At 45.0% G+C, this 19,613-nt stretch overlaps 1 protein-coding gene across 2 annotated transcripts in view; it reads right to left on the bottom strand.

Annotated features, from left to right (window-relative positions):
• Positions 1–19,613, bottom strand: part of LOC106574536 (radixin) — a 35,780-nt gene that overhangs the window by 3,817 nt on the left and 12,350 nt on the right. Inside the window, exons 3-14 of one of the 2 annotated variants that reach the window (XM_014150485.3) lie at positions 8,356–8,439; positions 6,418–6,513; positions 5,640–5,762; positions 4,475–4,626; positions 4,265–4,348; positions 3,964–4,110; positions 3,277–3,373; positions 2,903–3,066; positions 2,345–2,475; positions 2,030–2,047; positions 1,423–1,676; positions 1,031–1,267 (exon numbers count right to left, since the gene is read on the bottom strand). In XM_014150485.3, the coding sequence (XP_014005960.3) occupies positions 1,031–1,267; positions 1,423–1,676; positions 2,030–2,047; positions 2,345–2,475; positions 2,903–3,066; positions 3,277–3,373; positions 3,964–4,110; positions 4,265–4,348; positions 4,475–4,626; positions 5,640–5,762; positions 6,418–6,513; positions 8,356–8,439 (1,587 nt within the window). The remainder of the gene's footprint in view (positions 1–1,030; positions 1,268–1,422; positions 1,677–2,029; positions 2,048–2,344; positions 2,476–2,902; positions 3,067–3,276; positions 3,374–3,963; positions 4,111–4,264; positions 4,349–4,474; positions 4,627–5,639; positions 5,763–6,417; positions 6,514–8,355; positions 8,440–19,613) is intronic. The other variant, XM_014150487.3, reaches the window with a different exon arrangement.

The following is a 19,613-nucleotide window of genomic DNA, read 5'->3' as shown; positions in this document are numbered from 1 at the left end:
GAGAACAATGAGACGGGCGCACGCGTGCACGAGACGACTCCATGTTTACATTTTCAGTCTTTGAACGAAAACAACGACTCCCGGTCGGAATATTATCGCTATTGTACGAGAAAAATCGCATAAAAATGGATTTTAAACAGCGTTTGACATGCTTCGAAGTACGGTAATGGAATATTTTGACATTTTTTGTCACGAAATGCGCCGGGCGCGTCACCCTTCGGATAGTGTCTTGAATGCATGAACAAAACGCCGCTATTTGGATATAACTATGGATTATTTGGAACCAAACCAACATTTGTTGTTTAAGTAGAAGTCCTGGGAGTGCATTCTGACGAAGAACAGCAAAGGTAATCCAATTTTTCTTATAGTAAATCTGAGTTTGGTGAGTGTCAAAATAACTAGCCTGTGATGGTCGGGCTATCTACTCAGAATATTGCAAAATGTGCTTTCACCGAAAAGCTATTTTAAAATCGGACACCGCGATTACATAAAGGAGTTCTGTATCTATAATTCTTAAAATAATTGTTATGTTTTTTGTGAACGTTTATCGTGAGAAATTTAGTAAATTCACCGGAAGTGTTCGGTGGGAATGCTAGTCACATGCTAGTCACATGCTAATGTAAAAAGCTGGTTTTTTATATAAATATTAACTTGATTGAACAAAACATGCATGTATTGTATAACATAATGTCCTAGGAGTGTCATCTGATGAAGATCATCAAAGGTTAGTGCTGCATTTAGCTGTGGTTTTGGTTTTTGTGACATTATATGCTAGCTTGAAAAATGGGTGTCTGATTATTTCTGGCTGGGTACTCTGCTGACATAATCTAATGTTTTGCTTTCGTTGTAAAGCCTTTTTGAAATCGGACAGTGTGGTTAGATTAACGAGAGTCTTGTCTTTAAAATGGTGTAAAATAGTCATATGTTTGAGAAATTGAAGTAATAGCATTTCTAAGGTATTTGAATAACGCGCCACGGGATTACACTGGCTGTTACGTAGGTTAAAGGTTAGAGGTCAGAGGGGACTGACCTGCAGCTGTTTCTTGAGGCGCTCGTTCTTCTGGGCCTCGGTGACGCGCTCCTCCTCGCTGCGCAGGTCCAGGGCGCTCACGCCCTCCAGGGAGAGCTCGGCGGCGTCCTCTGCGTGGTTCTCGTCCTGCTCTTCATGCTCGCTCTCTGTGGAGCCGCCCGCTGGCGCCGACGGGATCGTCATCACCGTCTTCAGCTCCTCCTTGGTCTTCTCCAGGTCGTCCTGGGCTGAGATGGCCTGGGGAGAAGGGGAGTCAGGGAGGAGAAGTGCGGGTGAGTTATGGGACTTATTCAGGAAGATGCAACGATTTCAGTACAACCTACTGTGTTCAACAGACTGATTCTATACAGTCTATATTGTAACCAGGACACAGAATGTAGAGAGGTAGTTACCTTCTGCTGCCATTCAGTGGCCTCCTCTTCCTTTTTTCTCTTGGCTTCCTCCAGCAGGGCTATTTTGGCGGTGAACTCGCCCAGCTCAGCGGCCAGTTGTTCCTGGTTCTTCATCTGGTCAGCAGCCTGCCTGGCCAGCTCCGCCTTGGCCTCCTCCGCCGCCTGTCTCTCCCTCTCCAGCCTCTCCGCCTCCTCCCTGGATCTCTTCCTCTCCTGCTCCAGCTCCAGGGCTCTGTGTGTCTGCTCCTCCAACTCTGTGACCATTAACAAAATACAGAGTCCGTTAGACCGTCTCAAAAATATATATTTTCTTCTTCCTCAAACCATGTCCAGCAGCTCCCACAATTTCTACAATGTGACCAATGGGAGGCTCAGTCAGCCATGATCTCACAAATGTGATTGACTAAGAACAAACAACAAAAACGAAGGAAAAATGATATAATAGACAGGAAATGCCTATAAAAAGTGAGAGGACCCACACAACAGTAAAAACAGTACAGAACAAAAAGAATACAACATGGATGTCTCAACACACCGCCCAAGTCTTTAAGGTCAGGTGGTAGGGTTGGGGTTTAAAGAAGTGTTTCTGAGTGGACTTAATGTTTACCTGGTGCTGAGAACAGTCCTATAAGAAGTAAGAGATGAGAGTTTAGTACCGTGGTGCAGTGAGGACCAGTCTAGAAGGTTAGGGTCAGGTCCCATTGGCATACTGACTGTCACTGACCAGCATTTGCAACAGTGCAACATTTGCACCTGATATTGCCCTGGGACAATACATTTAAGTAAATATCTAATTCCCTATGGCAAATAAAAGGTGCAGAAGGCTCTTATTTGCATGAAGGCTGAATTCATCTGGCCTTGTAGCGTGTCTTCAGTAGTGGGTTGAAGGTCAGGGGCGCTGTGGGAAGAGGCAGACTGATACCTTTCTGGGCCCTCATCGTCTGGTCCTCGATCAGCCTCAGTCTCTGCATCAGCTCGTCCTTCTCTCGCTCTATTCTCTCCTTCTCTTTCTCCGCGTGCTCTCGTTTCTTCTTCTCGTTCTCCAGCTGGGCTCTGTCAGGAATTGATGAAGGGATATCTCATCTAACCGCTAGGAAATGAACCCTTGCAACGAAGCACTATATAGGTGTGTTTTTCATCGTCACATCAATAGTGATTTTGGATCTTATTAAAGTGTACTGTAATATCCAGAGTATCAAACTGACATGGCAATGTATCGTACATGACGTCCTGCCTGTCTGTATGTAATATCAACATTCTGGATGATTCATATTGACTTTATAAAATATTCTGAAAAGGTGATATGGTTGTTTGTTAGAAAGGTACAAACATACATTTCATAGCAGGTATGTTGTATCTTTACATAGGCTTTCATTTCTGTCAACATATAGCCATGACTATGAAAGTAAAGTGTGTGTGCTTGCGTAAGATGCGTCTGTGTGTGTGTGTCTGTGTCTGTGTGTGTGTGCTCCTCCTGTACCTCTCCTGCTGTTTGTGATGTTTCTCCTCTCTGGCCTGGGCCTTCATCTGCTGCACCTCGATGGTGTCAGGCTTCCTCCTCCTCATGTACAGCTCGTGGTTCCCCATACACAGAGCCAGGATACGCTTGTTGATGCGCAACCGCGGCGCGTAGAACACAAAGTCCTACAGGGACATAGGAGACCGAGTTCAGGGGAAAACCGTTAGGATGGCTAGATAGACCATGAGATTACTATGTTTGACAACAGAGAATATGACCACCTCTTTAGAGTATCTTTCACTACTACAGATTAAAGTGTTCTGGAAAAAGGATCTGTGCCTTCACATCTCGTCGTTTTGGGATCTTAAAGGGAAATCAGACGAAGGGAGACTTACTGGAGCTTTCTTGTCGATGGGTTTGATGACGAACTTCTTGTCGTTGAAGGAGATGTTTCGGATCTCGCTCCAAGGGAAGCCGATCTTTGGTGTCAGTCTGGGGGGAAATGTTGATATTTGGTAATTGATGCACACAGACAGTTTTCAATACTCAAAATGAAGTTATATCTTTGGGGTGTAGAATATTTTGCTATAAAAGCTGCCAGCAGATGGCGATGATATGCGAGAGACCTCCAAATAAATCCAAGTCAATTGCTGTATATTATAGTGATCTGTGATCAGATTTCAGTCCTGCCAATACAAGTCTCTACTCAAGAGATGGGCACTGAATTATTGTGTACCAGCTGATGTGCGGTCAGTGTTGGGAAAGAAAGGGAATGGGTCTGAGTGGCAGGACAGGAAACCATTTCAAAGCCGTGTCCCACCCACGAATGGGAGGAAGACAGGAAGAGTAACAGACCCCACCCCTCTCTCCTCTACTGCTAAAAATAACATTTACTCATCCTTCCCTTTCTTTCCTTCTTGGACATCTTTCAGTCACCCCAACACTCTCAAACCGGTTTGTAAAGTAGAACAACTAGGCGAAATCTGATTAAACATCTGCTTATCATTACAGTACGTAGTTTAACAGTGGATTTCCAATAGGCCAGCCATAGTAGATACAGCTGTAGTAGTAGTGAGACTGACTTGTCTTCGTGTTCATAGATGTTGAGTCCCAGGGCGTCCACTCCCAGCCACAGCTCTGTCCCCTTCTTGTTCTTGATCTCAAAGTAGTTGACCCCGTACATCTCCAGGTCCTGAGCGATCTTCAGGTACTCCATCATAGAGTCCTCTCTGGGGAAACACACGTCAGCGTTACGTTTCTGACATTGAACTGTCTCGTTGTGGGGGAACCATTCAGAAACATGCATCCTCTACGAGACAAAAACACCTCTCCCAATAACCCTCATAAACAAACACAGAGAAAGAGAAAGAAATCCAGACAGACCTGAGCATGCCTCTGTGCTCCTCATGCCAGGTCTGTATCCGGTCCTCCCACTGCTCCTTGGTGAGCTTGTGCTGCTCCAGGACTCTACACAACACAGAACATTCCAGAGGAAATCAAAAAATAAATAAAAGTACATTCCAGGATTCCTTGTTAGTATGTGGATGGTGCATGACTCTGGGATATCCCTGCGTCTGGCCAGCGGCCACTCACCTCTGTGGCAGCAGTCTGTCGTTGGTGAGGTAGCCAGGCTTGTGGCTGTCTTTGTTGTAGTCGGCGTACTTGGCCTGGACAGAGTAGGATGCCAGCAGCACGGCAGTCTCCGGGGGACAGTAGTTCTCATCGTTCAAAATGGCCTCCTTCACCTGGTCAGAGAAGCCAAAAGGAGAGCGGAAAACAGAAAGAGAAAAATAAAGTAGAGGTCATGTGACCTCCTCAGCCACTGAGTACTGAACTTAAGAAGGATTTGGCATTAAGACACTACGAGTAAACATAGTACGAGTACGTCTGTTTTTGACCGTCAAGACTTAGAATCCTAGACCAGCAATGAAGAGGGCCCCCCCCACCCCGCCCGACATGGTGATGTCATCAGTGTGTGACAGACAGAAGCTGTGTTCGAATACCCATAGTAACATACTGTATACTATTAGTTCATTTTAGCATACTGTAAGCGAACGGTATCCTTTCAGTTGAGTGTACTAGTGCTTTGCCGGTCTACCGGAAGTTGATGCTGTTGCTATGCAACTTCTTGCTAGCTTGTTATTAATTACTAGCTAGACTTCATTAACAATGTCCATTAAGAACGCACAACGACTATACACTTAGCATAACGTGAATAATCAAGTCAATAAACATTGGGTAGGTAAATAGCCTATAGTTAATATCCTGGCAAGTTCGATGCATTAGTAGCCAACTACCGTTAGGTAGATATGTAGGTAGATAGCTAACATACCAGTACATACAAGCAACTGCTTTAATGATATGCTATAATGCTAGCGTACCTAACAAATTGTCAGTAACTTATTTGAAAAATGAATTACTTAATTACATTGTTAATTTCTTAACAGTTGTCATAATTAGTTAAAGCAATGAATTTGTATCCGCTCTCGCCGGACTTCGGCTGCATATTTTACGCCAAATCTGAAAATGTTGTGAAGACGCGCTCATTTTCTGAAGAATTGCATTATGGGCCCTAAAAGCGCAGAAATAGTGTCCACCGTTTGTATACTTCGTATTTTGGCGAATGTATTACAACATTCGGGAACTTTGGGCATACTAAATATATCCATACTATGACCAATAAGCATACTACGTTCTCAATTTACCTCACAAATAGTATGGATAGTATGAGTATTGGAACACAGCTAGTGTCAGTTACCTGCAGGAAGAAGAGTCTCTGTGTGATCTCCTGGATCAGCTCCTCAGACACGTCCTCAGGGAAGAACTTGGCCCGGAACTTAAACTGCAGAGGGTTCTCCTTCTTCACATCCTGGGCTGTCACCTGGAGAGGACAAGGACAACAAGACCACTAGAGGTAGACAGTCTCAGTAGTCTGAAGTGCCTTCTATCACCTTGTCTCCTCTCCTTTATCTGCGCTGACAAACAAAAACGTGGCTGGCTAATAAGTAAGCATCCATCTTTGATCCAGAAGCTTTACAATCTAATCTTTATAAGCTGGGCTATAAAGATAAATCATAGAAGTTGGTTATGAAGCCATAAAGGTATGAACAAACTTCTTCTGTTATCTAATCTTTTCCTAATTAGTGATAGGATTGGACCCTCTTTACAGCCGCTTATGTCCCAGACTCCGGGGCCTAGAATCAGAATACTTTCCAGTGGAGACAACTGTTAAAATAAATCCTGTTGTAGATCACCCTGACAGAACCACACTGCTCCACGAATACTGAACCAGTTCCAACAACACACACACACACACACACTTGCTCTGTCTTTTACGGCACTTCAGAGCAGCTTTTTTGGGGTCGGAGGGTCTTTGGCGTGAATGTGACAGGAAGCCTGTGAAAGTGCACATCTGAGGCCACCTGACCACAGCCTAATAACCAGCTCAAACTGACTGCCTGCTGGCAGCTGCTCTGGAAACGGAGAGCGAGAGAAAGAGACACCAAGTGAAAACACGAGAGCGAGAGAGGACTCACCTTTTTATTAAGCTTCAGCCACGTGCTGTAACCCTTGCTGTCCACGTACTGCAGTCCGAAGAACCAGACCTCTCGAAGCCCCACCGTCTTCACCACCTGTTAACAACGTCAGACAATACTCCACCATCAAACAGTTGGAAGGTGGGATTACTGAGAAAGTCATACATTTCTCATGTGAAAAGTCATAGAACGCAACATGCTAGCAACCATTTGTTTCGTGACAAAAGTTATCAGATTTTGTGTGACTAGGATGGAAGTTAGGCTCGCATGCTACTGTGTAAATAAATACTGCAATGCGGGTTTAATAGAGATTGAGAGGGGTGTTTTAGCCTCTGCTTGACTGGAGCCTCCTCGGCAGCGATGAGCCCACTGTGGCATAACTTCTCCATAACGTGCCCTGGGCTCACCATTAAACTCTGGGAGGGTGACTAATAGGCCAGCCAGTTGACACGAGGCAACAAGCTACTTAGATTCACTCTGCCTGTTACTGCAGAGGAGGGCAATGAGCCGGACGTCCATAACTCCTGCTGAAGCCCTGGAAATGGACTGTGTGTGTGTGTGTGTGTGTGTGTGTGTGTGTGTGTGTGTGTGTGTGTGTGTGTGTGTGTGTGTGTGTGTGTGTGTGTGTGTGTGTGTACTGGGAATACAACACACACACTGTGGACTGTGAGAAGACAGCTGGACACAGTCCAGGACAGTCGGACAGTCGCCACCTGCCTGCACATGTCAATGGCCTCATTCACTACAGTTGTTCAGCCCTCCTACACACTCTCCAGCTTCTGTTGGTGAGAAAATGCTCTGGTACGGTTTGCTGTCAAGGCGATATCGTTAACATGTGTTACAGAGTAGCTGTATAGGAACCTCAACAGGGAGAGAAATGAGGATTGGACATTACAATATCATCATCCTCCTCCAGTGTCAGGCTGAGAAGTTGCAGAAAATATCTAGCCAACAATAAAGATCCCGAAAACAGTCTTTCAATGACCTCCAATGCACCCTCAAAGCTGTGAAACTACAGTATAACCATGTCATTGGTGAAATGACATGGATGTAATTAGTTGGGGACATGAGTTGAGTGGAAACTTTGTGGGACAAATCCTTTGCGTGAACCATAGGACCAGGGCAGGTCCCAGTTTTACCCCCAGCTAGCTAGATGTCTATGTCATATGAATATTTCAGCCAGGGACATCAATACTGCAATGGGGGGGGGGGGGGGGGTCTGTGGTGCCTTGGCATGACTGTCAGTCACAGTAACGCTGCTCCATCATGACAGGAGAACAGTACAGGTACTATGACAACAGTAACGCTGCTCCATCATGACAGGAGAACAGTACAGGTACTATGACAACAGTAACTGACTGTCAGTCACAGTAACGCTGCTCCATCATGACAGGAGAACAGTACAGGTACTATGACAACAGTAACTGACTGTCAGTCACAGTAACGCTGCTCCATCATGACAGGAGAACAGTACAGGTACTATGACAACAGTAACTGACTGTCAGTCACAGTAATGCTGCTCCATCATGACAGGAGAACAGTACAGGTACCATGACAACAGTAACTGACTGTCAGTCACAGTAACGCTGCTCCATCATGACAGGAGAACAGTACAGGTACTATGACAACAGTAACTGACTGTCAGTCACAGTAACGCTGCTCCATCATGACAGGAGAACAGTACAGGTACTATGACAACAGTAACTGTCAGTCACAGTAACACTGCTCCATCATGACAGGAGAACAGTACAGGTACTATGACAACAGTGACTGTGTATATCAAAAGACTGATCTTCCATGATAATACCAGCAAAAAGGGAGAAATTAACCTCATCCAGGAACACCGTAAAGCACCCACTTGATCTTACATACTATAGTTCTATTAGGTTTTAAGTTATGTGAATTCTCAGTTTGTATTGAGTCCTGGCCCTTTCTTACCTGGTCAAAGAGCTGTTTGCCAGTGGTGTTGGGCTGGATGGCAAACTCCAGCTCTGCGTCCATGGTGGTCACCCGCACATTCATCTACAAAACAAGTTTGCATGTTATTTGTCAGTTTGCATGTAAATTTCCATTCACTGTATTGCTGTACCGTAGGCTGTCAACTTTTCACACGACACCGTCACCACTGTGTGCCATGGTCAGCATTTCAGGAAGTGTCAGCAGACGCAGCTTTAACACATTTAAAATGGCTGTGAGTCAGCCATTTTGGTGGAAATGAACAAACTAAATTTCAGTTTGTTTTAGTGCATTAGACTGAACCCTCAAGGGAGCAACAAAAGGCCTTCCAGCAAGACAGAGAACTGAAGGAGCGTTGTCTGTGTGTGTGTGTGTGTATATGTGTGCGCAACAACTGTGTGTGTTTGAATGGGCTAATGCAGTGCCTTGTGTATGCACAAGTGTGAGTGTGTGTGTGTGTGTGTGTCTTTTTGCCCCCTCAGCACTGAGTGACTGCTCCTCTTCCTACGGCCGCCTCCTCCTCCTCCCCGTGAGGCGGAGCGAGGCCAGCCATTGGCTGCTGCGGTCTGAGCTGCACTAGGCTGGCCTGGCACCAGACCTGACACACAGCTGATAGAACAGGCCTGACCCCGAGGGAATCCTCCATGACTGACACACACACACACACACACACACCCCCTCCTCACTGGAGACACACAGAGGTAGTGGGGAAAAAATAAATAAATAGATACACAGTGAGATACACAGAGAGAGAAAGCGATGCAGCACGCTGGCAAGAGAGACAGATGATGCAGAGTGGCGGCCAGATGCACTCCAATGCGGATAGTGTTACTACGTTACTGTGTAGTTACAGTACCTCAGTCACCCATTGAGAGAAGCAGCTTCCCTTGCTCTCCCCTCTTCCTATCATGAATTACCCATGAAACCTCAGGACAGGAATACTACACGCACATTCTCTATCCCCGTTTACCCTAGCACACAGTGCTGGGTGCGCACGCACACACACACACACACACACACACACACACACACACACACACACACGTCATTAATTATCCAGAAAACGTTTCAATATCCAGCACAGTACTGTGACTCTCTCTCACATAAATCACACTGTAGAGATTGTGCATCTGCCTCTGTCTCGCTAGCATTAATTAGCCAGGAAACCGCCTGTACGCTCGCTCTGCCCCACTAACTATTTAGCATTCTACAATGAAAGCACACATGCGACCCTCTCCACCTGCATCCTAGTACAGCACAGGAAAAGCCAAGTAGACTAGAGCTAGAACTATGAAAGGAAGAAGTTTATCAACCAAACATGCTAACAGATGTATATTGGGCAGACAAATCAAGTCAAATTGTATTTGTCACATGCGGCAAATACAACTGGTGTATGCTTTACCTTGAAATGGTTCCTTACAAGCCCTTCAACGCTGCAGAGTTTAAAACGAATACCACTAAAAACTAAAAAAGTAACAAGAATAAAATACAAGAATGGAGCTATATACACAGAGAGAACCAGCTCAATGTGGAGCTATATACACAGAGAGAACCAGCTCAATGTGGAGCTATATACACAGAGAGAACCAGCTCAATGTGGAGCTATATACACAGAGAGAACCAGCTCAATGTGGAGCTATATACACAGAGAGAACCAGCTCAATGTGGAGCTATATACACAGAGAGAACCAGCTCAATGTGGAGCTATATACACAGAGAGAACCAGCTCAATGTGGAGCTATATACACAGAGAGAACCAGCTCAATGTGGAGCTATATATACAGAGAGAACCAGCTCAATGTGGAGCTATATATACAGAGAGAACCAGCTCAATGTGGAGCTATATACACAGAGAGAACCAGCTCAATGTGGAGCTATATACACAGAGAGAACCAGCTCAATGTGGAGCTATATACACAGAGAGAACCAGCTCAATGTGGAGCTATATACACAGAGAGAACCAGCTCAATGTGGAGCTATATACACAGAGAGAACCAGCTCAATGTGGAGCTATATACACAGAGAGAACCAGCTCAATGTGGAGCTATATACACAGAGAGAACCAGCTCAATGTGGAGCTATATACACAGAGAGAACCAGCTCAATGTGGAGCTATATACACAGAGAGAACCAGCTCAATGTGGAGCTATATACACAGAGAGAACCAGCTCAATGTGGAGCTATATACACAGAGAGAACCAGCTCAATGTGGAGCTATATACAGAGAGAACCAGCTCAATGTGGAGCTATACACAGAGAGAACCAGCTCAATGTGTAGCTATATACAGAGAGTACCAGCTCAATGTGCAGCTATACACAGAGAGAACAAGCTCAATGTGGAGCTATACACAGAGAGAACGAGCTCAATGTGGAGCTATACACAGAGAGAACGAGCTCAATGTGGAGCTATACACAGAGAGAACGAGCTCAATGTGGAGCTATACACAGAGAGAACCAGCTCAAATGTGGAGCTATACACAGAGAGAACCAGCTCAATGTGGAGCTATACACAGGGAGAACCAGCTCAATGTGGAGCTATACACAGAGAGAACCAGCTCAATGTGGAGCGATGCACAGAGAGAACCAGCTCAATGTGGAGCGATGCACAGAGAGAACCAGCTCAATGTGGAGCTATGCACAGAGAGAACCAGCTCAATGTGGAGCTATGCACAGAGAGAACCAGCTCAATGTGGAGCTATGCACAGAGAGAACCAGCTCAATGTGGAGCTATACACAGAGAGAACGAGCTCAATGTGGAGCTATACACAGAGAGAACGAGCTCAATGTGGAGCTATACACAGAGAGTACCAGCTCAATGTGGAGCTATACACAGAGAGAACCAGCTCAATGTGGAGCTATACACAGAGAGAACCAGCTCAATGTGGAGCTATACAGAGAGAACCAGCTCAATGTGGAGCTACACAGAGAGAACCAGCTCAATGTAGAGCTACACAGAGAGAACCAGTACCAGCTCAATGTGGAGCTATATACAGAGAGAACCAGCTCAATGTGGAGCTATATACAGAGAGAACCAGCTCAATGTAGAGCTATATACAGAGAGAACCAGCTCAATGTGGAGCTATATACAGAGAGTACCAGTACCAGATCAACGTGGAGCTATATACAGAGAGTACCAGTACCAGATCAACGTGGAGCTATATACAGAGAGAACCAGCTCAATGTGGAGCTATATACAGAGAGAACCAGCTCAATGTAGAGCTATATACAGAGAGAACCAGCTCAATGTGGAGCTATACACAGAGAGAACCAGTACCAGCTCAATGTGGAGCTATATACAGAGAGAACCAGCTCAATGTGGAGCTATATACAGAGAGAACCAGCTCAATGTGGAGCTATATACAGAGAGAACCAGTACCAGCTCAATGTGGAGCTATATACAGAGAGAACCAGTACCAGCTCAATGTGCAGAAGTACGGGATATGATACAGTATTTGAGGTAGATACAGTAAAGTGACTACGTATGACGATAGATAATAATACAAGTAAAATGAAGAACAGCAGCAGCAAATGATGAGTGTAAAAGTATGTACAGTGCCTTCAGAAAGTATTCAGAACTCTGGACCTTTTCCACATTTCGTTACGTTACAGCCTTATTCTAAAATTGATTAAATTGTCCCCCCCCCATCAATCTACACAAAATACCCAATAACGACAAAGCAAAAATATCACTTTTGCTAACGTATTAAAAATAAACTGAAAAATCACATTTACATAAGTATTCAGACCCTTAGTACTTTGTAGAAGCACCTTTGGCAGTGATTAAAGCATCAAGTCTTCTTGGGTATGATTCTACAAGCTTGGCACACCTGTATTTGGGGAGTTTCTCCCATTCTTCTCTGCAGATCCTCTCAAGCTCTGTCAGGTTGGATGAGGAGCGTCACTGCACAGCTATTTTCAGGTCTCTCCAGAGAAGTTAGATCGGGTTCAAGTCCGGGCTCTGTCGGGCCACACAAGGACATTCAGAGACTTGTCCCGAAGTCACTCCTGCGTTGTCTTGGCTGTGTGCTTAGTGTTGTTGTCCTGTTGGAAGGTGTACCTTCACCCCAGTCTGAGGTCCTGAGCACTCTGGAGTAGGTTTTCGTCAAGGATCTCTCTGTACTTTGCTCCATTCATCTTTGCCATCGATCCTGACTAGTCTCCCAGTCCCTGCCGCTGAAAAACATCCCCACAGCATGATGCTGCCACCACCATGCTTCACCGTAGGGATGGTGCCAGGTTTCCTCCAGACGTGACGCTTGGCATTCAAGCCAAAGAGTCAATCTTGGTTTCATCAGACCAGATAATCTTGTTTCTCATGGTCAGAGACTTTAGGTGCCTTTTAGCAAACACAAAGCGGGCTGTCATGTGCCTTTTACTGAGGAGTGGCTTCCGTCTATGGTAGAGTGGCCAAAGGCCTGATTGGTGGAGTGCTGCAGGGATGGTTGTCCTTCTGGAAGGTTCTCCCATCTCCACATAGGAACACTAGAGCGCTGTCAGGTTCTTGGTCACTACTCTGACCAAGGCCCTTCTACCCCGATTGCTCAGTTTGGCCGGGCAGCCAGCTCTAGGAAGAGTCTTGGTGGTTCCAAACATCTTCCATTTAAGAATGATGGAGGCCACTGTGCTCTTGGGGGCCTTCAATGAAGCAGAAATGTTTTGGTACCCTTCCCCAGATCTGTGCCTCGACACAATCCTGGCTCGGAGCTCTACGGACAATTCCTTCGACCTTATGGCTTGGTTTTTGCTCCGACATGCACTGTCAATTGTGGGACCTTATATAGACAGGTGTGTGCCTTTCCATATCATGTAAATCAATTGAATTTACCACAGGTGGACTCCAAGTTGTAGAATCATCTCAAGGGTGATCAATGGAAACAGGATGCACCTGAGCTCAATTTCGAGTCTCATAGCAAAGGGTCTGAATACTTATGTAAATAAGGTGTGTTTTTTTTCTATTTTATACATTTGCAAAAATTTCTAAAAACCTGTTTTCACTGTCATTATGGAGTATTGTGTGTAGATTAAAAAAATTCTGAAATTATTCAGGTTTGGAGCGAGCAGTCGCACTACGCTTCGCTCCACAGGTAATATTACACTTCACTACATTACAACGGCTTGATTTGTTTGATCTGAGCAATTCTTCTTAGCTAGCTACATAGCCGTCTTTGTATCAAAGATAATTGTGTAGTTTAGAGTAATTAGAGTAATTATCGAGGTTAGCTATCTTCGTCCTCCTAACGTAGTCAACACTGCTAGCTGCTAGCTAGCTAGTCATCACTGCTAGCTAGCCAACTTCTACCGACTAGCAGCACTGTAGAAACTATTACATTACAAGGTAACGACTTGATTAGTGTGGTGTTAGTGTTAGTTAGCCAGCTACATAGTTGTCTTTGCTGTCTCTGTATCTAAGATAATTGTGTAGTTTGAGTAATTATCGAGGTGAGCTAGCCAGCCGCGACGCGGCGCCAGACTTAGTCAACACACCTAGTCATCATTAACCCACTGCTAGCTAGCCAACCGTTACCGACTAGCAGCGCTGTAGATACTTATACATTACAACGGAACGATTTGACTAGTGCAGTGTTAGCTAGCTAGCTACTTAGTTGTCTTTGTCATAGCTTGATAATTGTGTAGTTTAGTAATTATCGAGGTTAGCTAGCCAGCCATCGAGGTTAGCTAGCCAGCTATTTCCATCCCCCGCGACGCCATTTTTCCTAACCCAGCCAACTATTACCGACGAGCAGCATTGTAGAAACTAAATACATTACAAGGAACGTCTTGATTAGTGTTATGTTAACTAGCTAGCTACAAAGTTGCTTTGTATCATGACAAGGTGTAGTACTGAAACTATCGAGGTTACCTAGCCAGCTACACGTTCAAAGTAAACAACGCAGCCACTGCTAGCTAGCCTACTCCACCAGCCAGCAGTACTGTATCATTTTCGTCATTTTAGTCAATAAGATTTTTGCAACGTAAGCTTAACTTTCTGAACATTCGAGACGTGTAGTCCACTTGTCATTCCAATCTCCTTTGCATTAGCGTAGCCTCTTCTGTAGCTTGTCTACTATGTGTCTGTCTATCCCTGTTCTCTCCCCTCTGCACAGGCCATACAAACGCTCCACACCGCGTGGCCGCTGCCACTCTAACCTGGTGGTCCCAGCGCGCACGACCCACGTGGAGTTCCAGGTCTCCGGCAGCCTCTGGAACTGCCGGTCTGCGGCCAACAAGGCTGAGTTCATCTCAGCCTATGCTACCCTCCAGTCCCTAGACTTCCTGGCGCTGACAGAAACATGGATTACCACAGATAACACTGCTACTCCTACTGCTCTCTCCTCGTCTGCCTACGTGTTCTCGCATACCCCTAGAGCATCGAGACAGCGGGGTGGCGGCACTGGAATCCTCATCTCTCCCAAGTGGACGTTCTCTCTTTCTCCCCTGACCCATCTGTCTATCTCCTCATTTGAATTCCATGCTGTCACAGTTACCAGCCCTTTCAAGCTTAACATCCTTATCATTTATCGCCCTCCAGGTTCCCTTGGAGAGTTCATCAATGAGCTTGACGCCTTGATAAGTTCCTTTCCTGAGGATGGCTCACCTCTCACAGTTCTGGGTGACTTTAACCTCCCCACGTCTACCTTTGACTCATTCCTCTCTGCCTCCTTCTTTCCACTCCTCTCCTCTTTTGACCTCACCCTCTCACCTTCCCCCCCTACTCACAAGGCAGGCAATACGCTTGACCTCATCTTTACTAGATGCTGTTCTTCCACTAATCTCATTGCAACTCCCCTCCAAGTCTCCGACCACTACCTTGTATCCTTTTCCCTCTCGCTCTCATCCAACACTTCTCACTCTGCCCCTACTCGGATGGTATTGCGCCGTCCCAACCTTCGCTCTCGCTCTCCCGCTACTCTCTCCTCTTCCATCCTATCATCTCTTCCCTCTGCTCAAACCTTCTCCAACCTATCTCCTGATTCTGTCTCCTCAACCCTCCTCTCCTCCCTCTCTGCATCCTTTGATTTCCTCTGTCCCCTATCCTCCAGGCCGGCTCGGTCCTCCCCTCCTGCTCCGTGGCTCGACGACTCACTGCGAGCTCACAGAACAGGGCTCCGGGCAGCCGAGCGGAAATGGAGGAAATCTCGCCTCCCTGCGGACCTGGCATCCTTTCACTCCCTCCTCTCTACATTTTCCTCTTCTGTCTCTGCTGCTAAAGCCACTTTCTACCACTCTAAACTCCAAGCATCTGCCTCTAACCCTAGGAAGCTCTTTGCTACCTTCTCCTCCCTCCTGAATCCTCAAATTTCTCAAACATAGAACTATCTTACACCCTTTGAAAGATAAACATCTCCTTAATCTAACCACGTTGTCCGATTTCAAAAAGGCTTTAGCTAACCTCGAAAGCATAAAGTTAGATTATGTTAGGACAGTACATTGAAAATAGCTGTGTGTAATGTTTTGTCAATGCAAAGACAGGCGTCACCAAAAGCAGAAAACCAGCTAAAATTATGCACTAACCTTTGACAATCTTCATCAGATGACACTCCTAGGACATTGTTAGACAATACATGCATTTTCTGTTCTATCAAGTTCATATTTATATCCAAAACAGCATTTTACAATGGCGTTGATGTTTAGAAAATATTTTCCCTCCAATACCGCCAGTCAATCAGCACAACAAATTAAATAATTACTATTCGAAACCATTGGTAAAATATTATATTGTCATTCAAAGAATTATAGATTAACATCTCGTGAACGCAACCGCATTGCCAGATTTAAAAATAACTTTACTGGGAAATCACACTTTGCAATAAACGAGGTCCTGTGCTCAGAAAAATAGGCTTGGCGATACAGACTAGGCGCCATGTTGGAGAGATCTAAAATACTATGTAAATATTCCCTTACCTTTGATTATCTTCATCAGAAGGCACTTCCAGGAATCCCAGGTCCATAACAAATGTAGTTTTGTTCGAAAAAGCTCATAATTTATGTTCAAAAAGCTCCGTGTTGTTAGCGCGTCCTGTAGGCTACTCAAAAACATGAACGTCGCCCGCCGGACTTGTCTTCACCAAAGAGGGGAAAAAAAATATTTACGTTCGTTCAAACATGTCAAACATTGTATAGCATAAATCATTAGGGCCTTTTTCAATCAGAACTTCAATAATATTCAAGGAGGACGATTGCATTCTCTTTTAAAACGTATTGGAACGAGAGTACCCAAACATGCACTCGCGCACCAGAGTAGTATAGGCCATCCGCTTATGACCAACTTTCCAAGTCTCTTGTTCGGTCAGTTTTCACAGTAGAAGACTCAAACCACTTTGTAAAGACTGGTGACAACTAGTGGATGGCGTAGAAAGTGCTCAATGATTAATAAGTCTGAATGGTGTCTGAGTATAACAGAACTCATATGGCAGTCAAAACCCTGAGACAAATCCTAACAGGAAATGGAAATCTGATGTGTGGAATCACTTCAAGCCTTTGCCATTGAAACACACAGGGACTTATTAATCATTTAGCACTTCCTAAGGCTTCCACTAGATGTCAACAGTCTTTACAAAGTGGTTTGAGTCTTCTATGGTAGAAACTGACCCAAAGAGAGGCTTGGGAAGTTGGTCACAGGGGGAGGGCCATTACTACTATGACACGGGCGCCCATGGGAACCCTTTTGTTCCGAACTGTTTAGTAAGACAATGCAATCGTCCGCCTTGAATATTATTGAAGCTCTGGTTGAAAAAGGCCCTAAAGATTTATGTTATACAACGTTTGAACGAACGTAAATATAACATGTATCGCCTAGCCTATTTTTCTGAGCATAGCACGTAGTTTATTGCAAAGTGTGATTTCCCAGTAAAGTTATTTTTAAATCTGGCAATGCGGTTGCATTCACGAGATGTTACGCGCCGATGTAAAATGCTTTTTTTATATATAAATATGAACTTTATCGAACAAAAAATGCATGTATTGTGTAACATGATGTCCTAGGAGTGTCATCTGATGAAGATTGTCAAAGGTTAGTGCTGCATTTAGCTGTGTTTTGGGTATTTGTGATGCATGCTAGTTGCTTTGAAAATGGCAGTGTGATTTTTTTTGGCAGGGTACTCTCCTAACATAATCTAATGTTTTGCTTTTGCTGTAAAGCTTTTTTGAAATCGGACAACGTGGTTCGATTCAGGAGAGGTGTATCTATAAAATGGTGTAAAATAGTCATATGTTTGAGAAATTGAAGTTATAGCATTTATGAGGTATTTGTATTTCGCGCAACGCGATTCCACTGGCTGTTGACTAGGTCCCACGTTCCCAGACAGGTTAAAGGGTTAAAAGTAAGCCTTTCCTAAAGAACTAACCAACAGCGATAAACTGACTCGGACAGACCATGTCTTTGTCTCGTTACATAATGAAGTAGCAACATACAGTGTCGGCAGGACAAACGAACGCCTTGTTGGGTATCAGAGTGACAAAGCTGTTATGGGGAGTCAAGTGCTTAACTTGTGTTTCCGACAGAAGTCTTGTATTATGTCCCTTTCCTGGTGTTTGTGTGGGGGCTGCCTGCCACCAGCAATCAGCTGTGAAAGTGCTGACCTTTGTTAGACTTCACCCTGTGTGTGTGTGCGCCTGTCTGTATCTCTGTATGCCTGTATGCCTGTGTGTGTGTGTGTGTGTGTGTGTATGCCTGTGCGTGCGTGCGTGCGTGCTTGCGCTTGCTTGCATATGTGTATCTAAGCCAAAAACACAACTAGCCCACGGAGTGTGAAGGAGAAGAGAGTAGTCTAGCTATAGCCAAGCAGACAGACGGCTCTCCATAATCCCTGGCTGTCCCGTGTGTGGACAGAAGGAAGGGGGGAGGACAGACGTGCCACAGCACCCACACAGCTAATCATGTCCTCTGAAAACAACACTGAACCAAGCCCCAGTTACTCATGACACCCCAAATACAGTACATAAAGCATCAATGTGATACAACTGGTGGATTTCAACCTAAAAACAGTACAGCAGCACTTTCTCTTGGAGATAGCACCGGTTCTGATTCTGGCCTAGAAGAAAACGGCACAAGAATCTAAGGAGGACTCATATAAGTCAATTGGGAGTGTGACCAGGAGTTGTGTGTGAGGGACATGGTCAAAGGGATCTGTCTTTTGGCTCTAGCGGTCATGTTTCCCAACATCCATGTGACTGAGCCAGTAGGGCAGAGCTAAATGTGGACGGCCAAATGCCACAGAGGCCCTGCATGAATAGAGTGGTGATAAAGGGAAGGCCTATTGGGCCACACAGTTTGCTTGTGTGTGGTGTGTGTGTGTATGAGAGAGAGGTTCTAGAGAAGTTAGTTGAGTCACTTTTCAGTCAGAATCTTTATGCTGTTGCTCGTCATGGCATCTCTCCATGTTGCTTAGAGGATGAGTCTTTTCTCAGACAACCCCCTCAGTAAATGTGCAGCTGTTTGTCCATAAGCTGTTTACAAAGGCTTTGCTGAGAGGAGAGGAGGCCTCGCACAAGCGTACACACACAGGACTGCTCTCCTTTAGTCAGAGAGGAGTTGCTAATCTGGCCCGCTGGGCTCTGAGCAGCTGTCTGTCCGGCTGATTAACCCCCCTACTGGGGAGAGAGGGGAGGACCCCCACCTACACATGTACTCAGGATCAGGAGGCGCTCCACTCAGACTCATAGAACAGGGGTGTGTTCAGTTCGCTTTAACGTTTGCTACGTTGCGGAACAGTTTGTAATGAACGATACATTTTTCCAAAACGTTCTGGTATGTACTTGAACAGACAGATACGTTTGCACCGTTCGGTGGGTGTGGCTTGAAGCATTGAGTGATATTTAAAAGGGCAGGGGTGCATTTCGAACGCACAATCCAACGCCTCCCTGTTTTTCAACTGGTTGTTCAGTACAGCACCGTTTCAGTTCAATTAAACAACATGACATTTTTGTACTGAACGCAGCCCTGGACAGTGCAGCGCTGGGCAGGCTAGAATGTTAACTAGGGCCCAGTCAGTTCATTTGGACTTCAACAGGCAGGCATGAGGATAATGGATTAGAGGTCGACCGATTATGATTTTTCAACACCGATGCCGATTATTGGAGGACCCCCCAAAAAAAAGGCGCTACCGATTAAATCGGCCGATTTTTTATTTTATTTATTTGTAATAATGACAATTACAACAATACTGAATGAACACATTTTAACTTAATATAATACATCAATAAAATCAATTTAGCCTCAAATAAATAATGAAACATGTTCA

The sequence above is a fragment of the Salmo salar genome, chromosome 16 (assembly GCF_965601325.2).
Source record: "Salmo salar chromosome 16, fSalSal1, whole genome shotgun sequence".
NCBI lineage: Eukaryota > Metazoa > Chordata > Actinopteri > Salmoniformes > Salmonidae > Salmo > Salmo salar.
The sequence above is the reverse complement of the archived record's forward strand: the minus strand, read 5'-3'. Positions and strand labels throughout refer to the sequence as shown.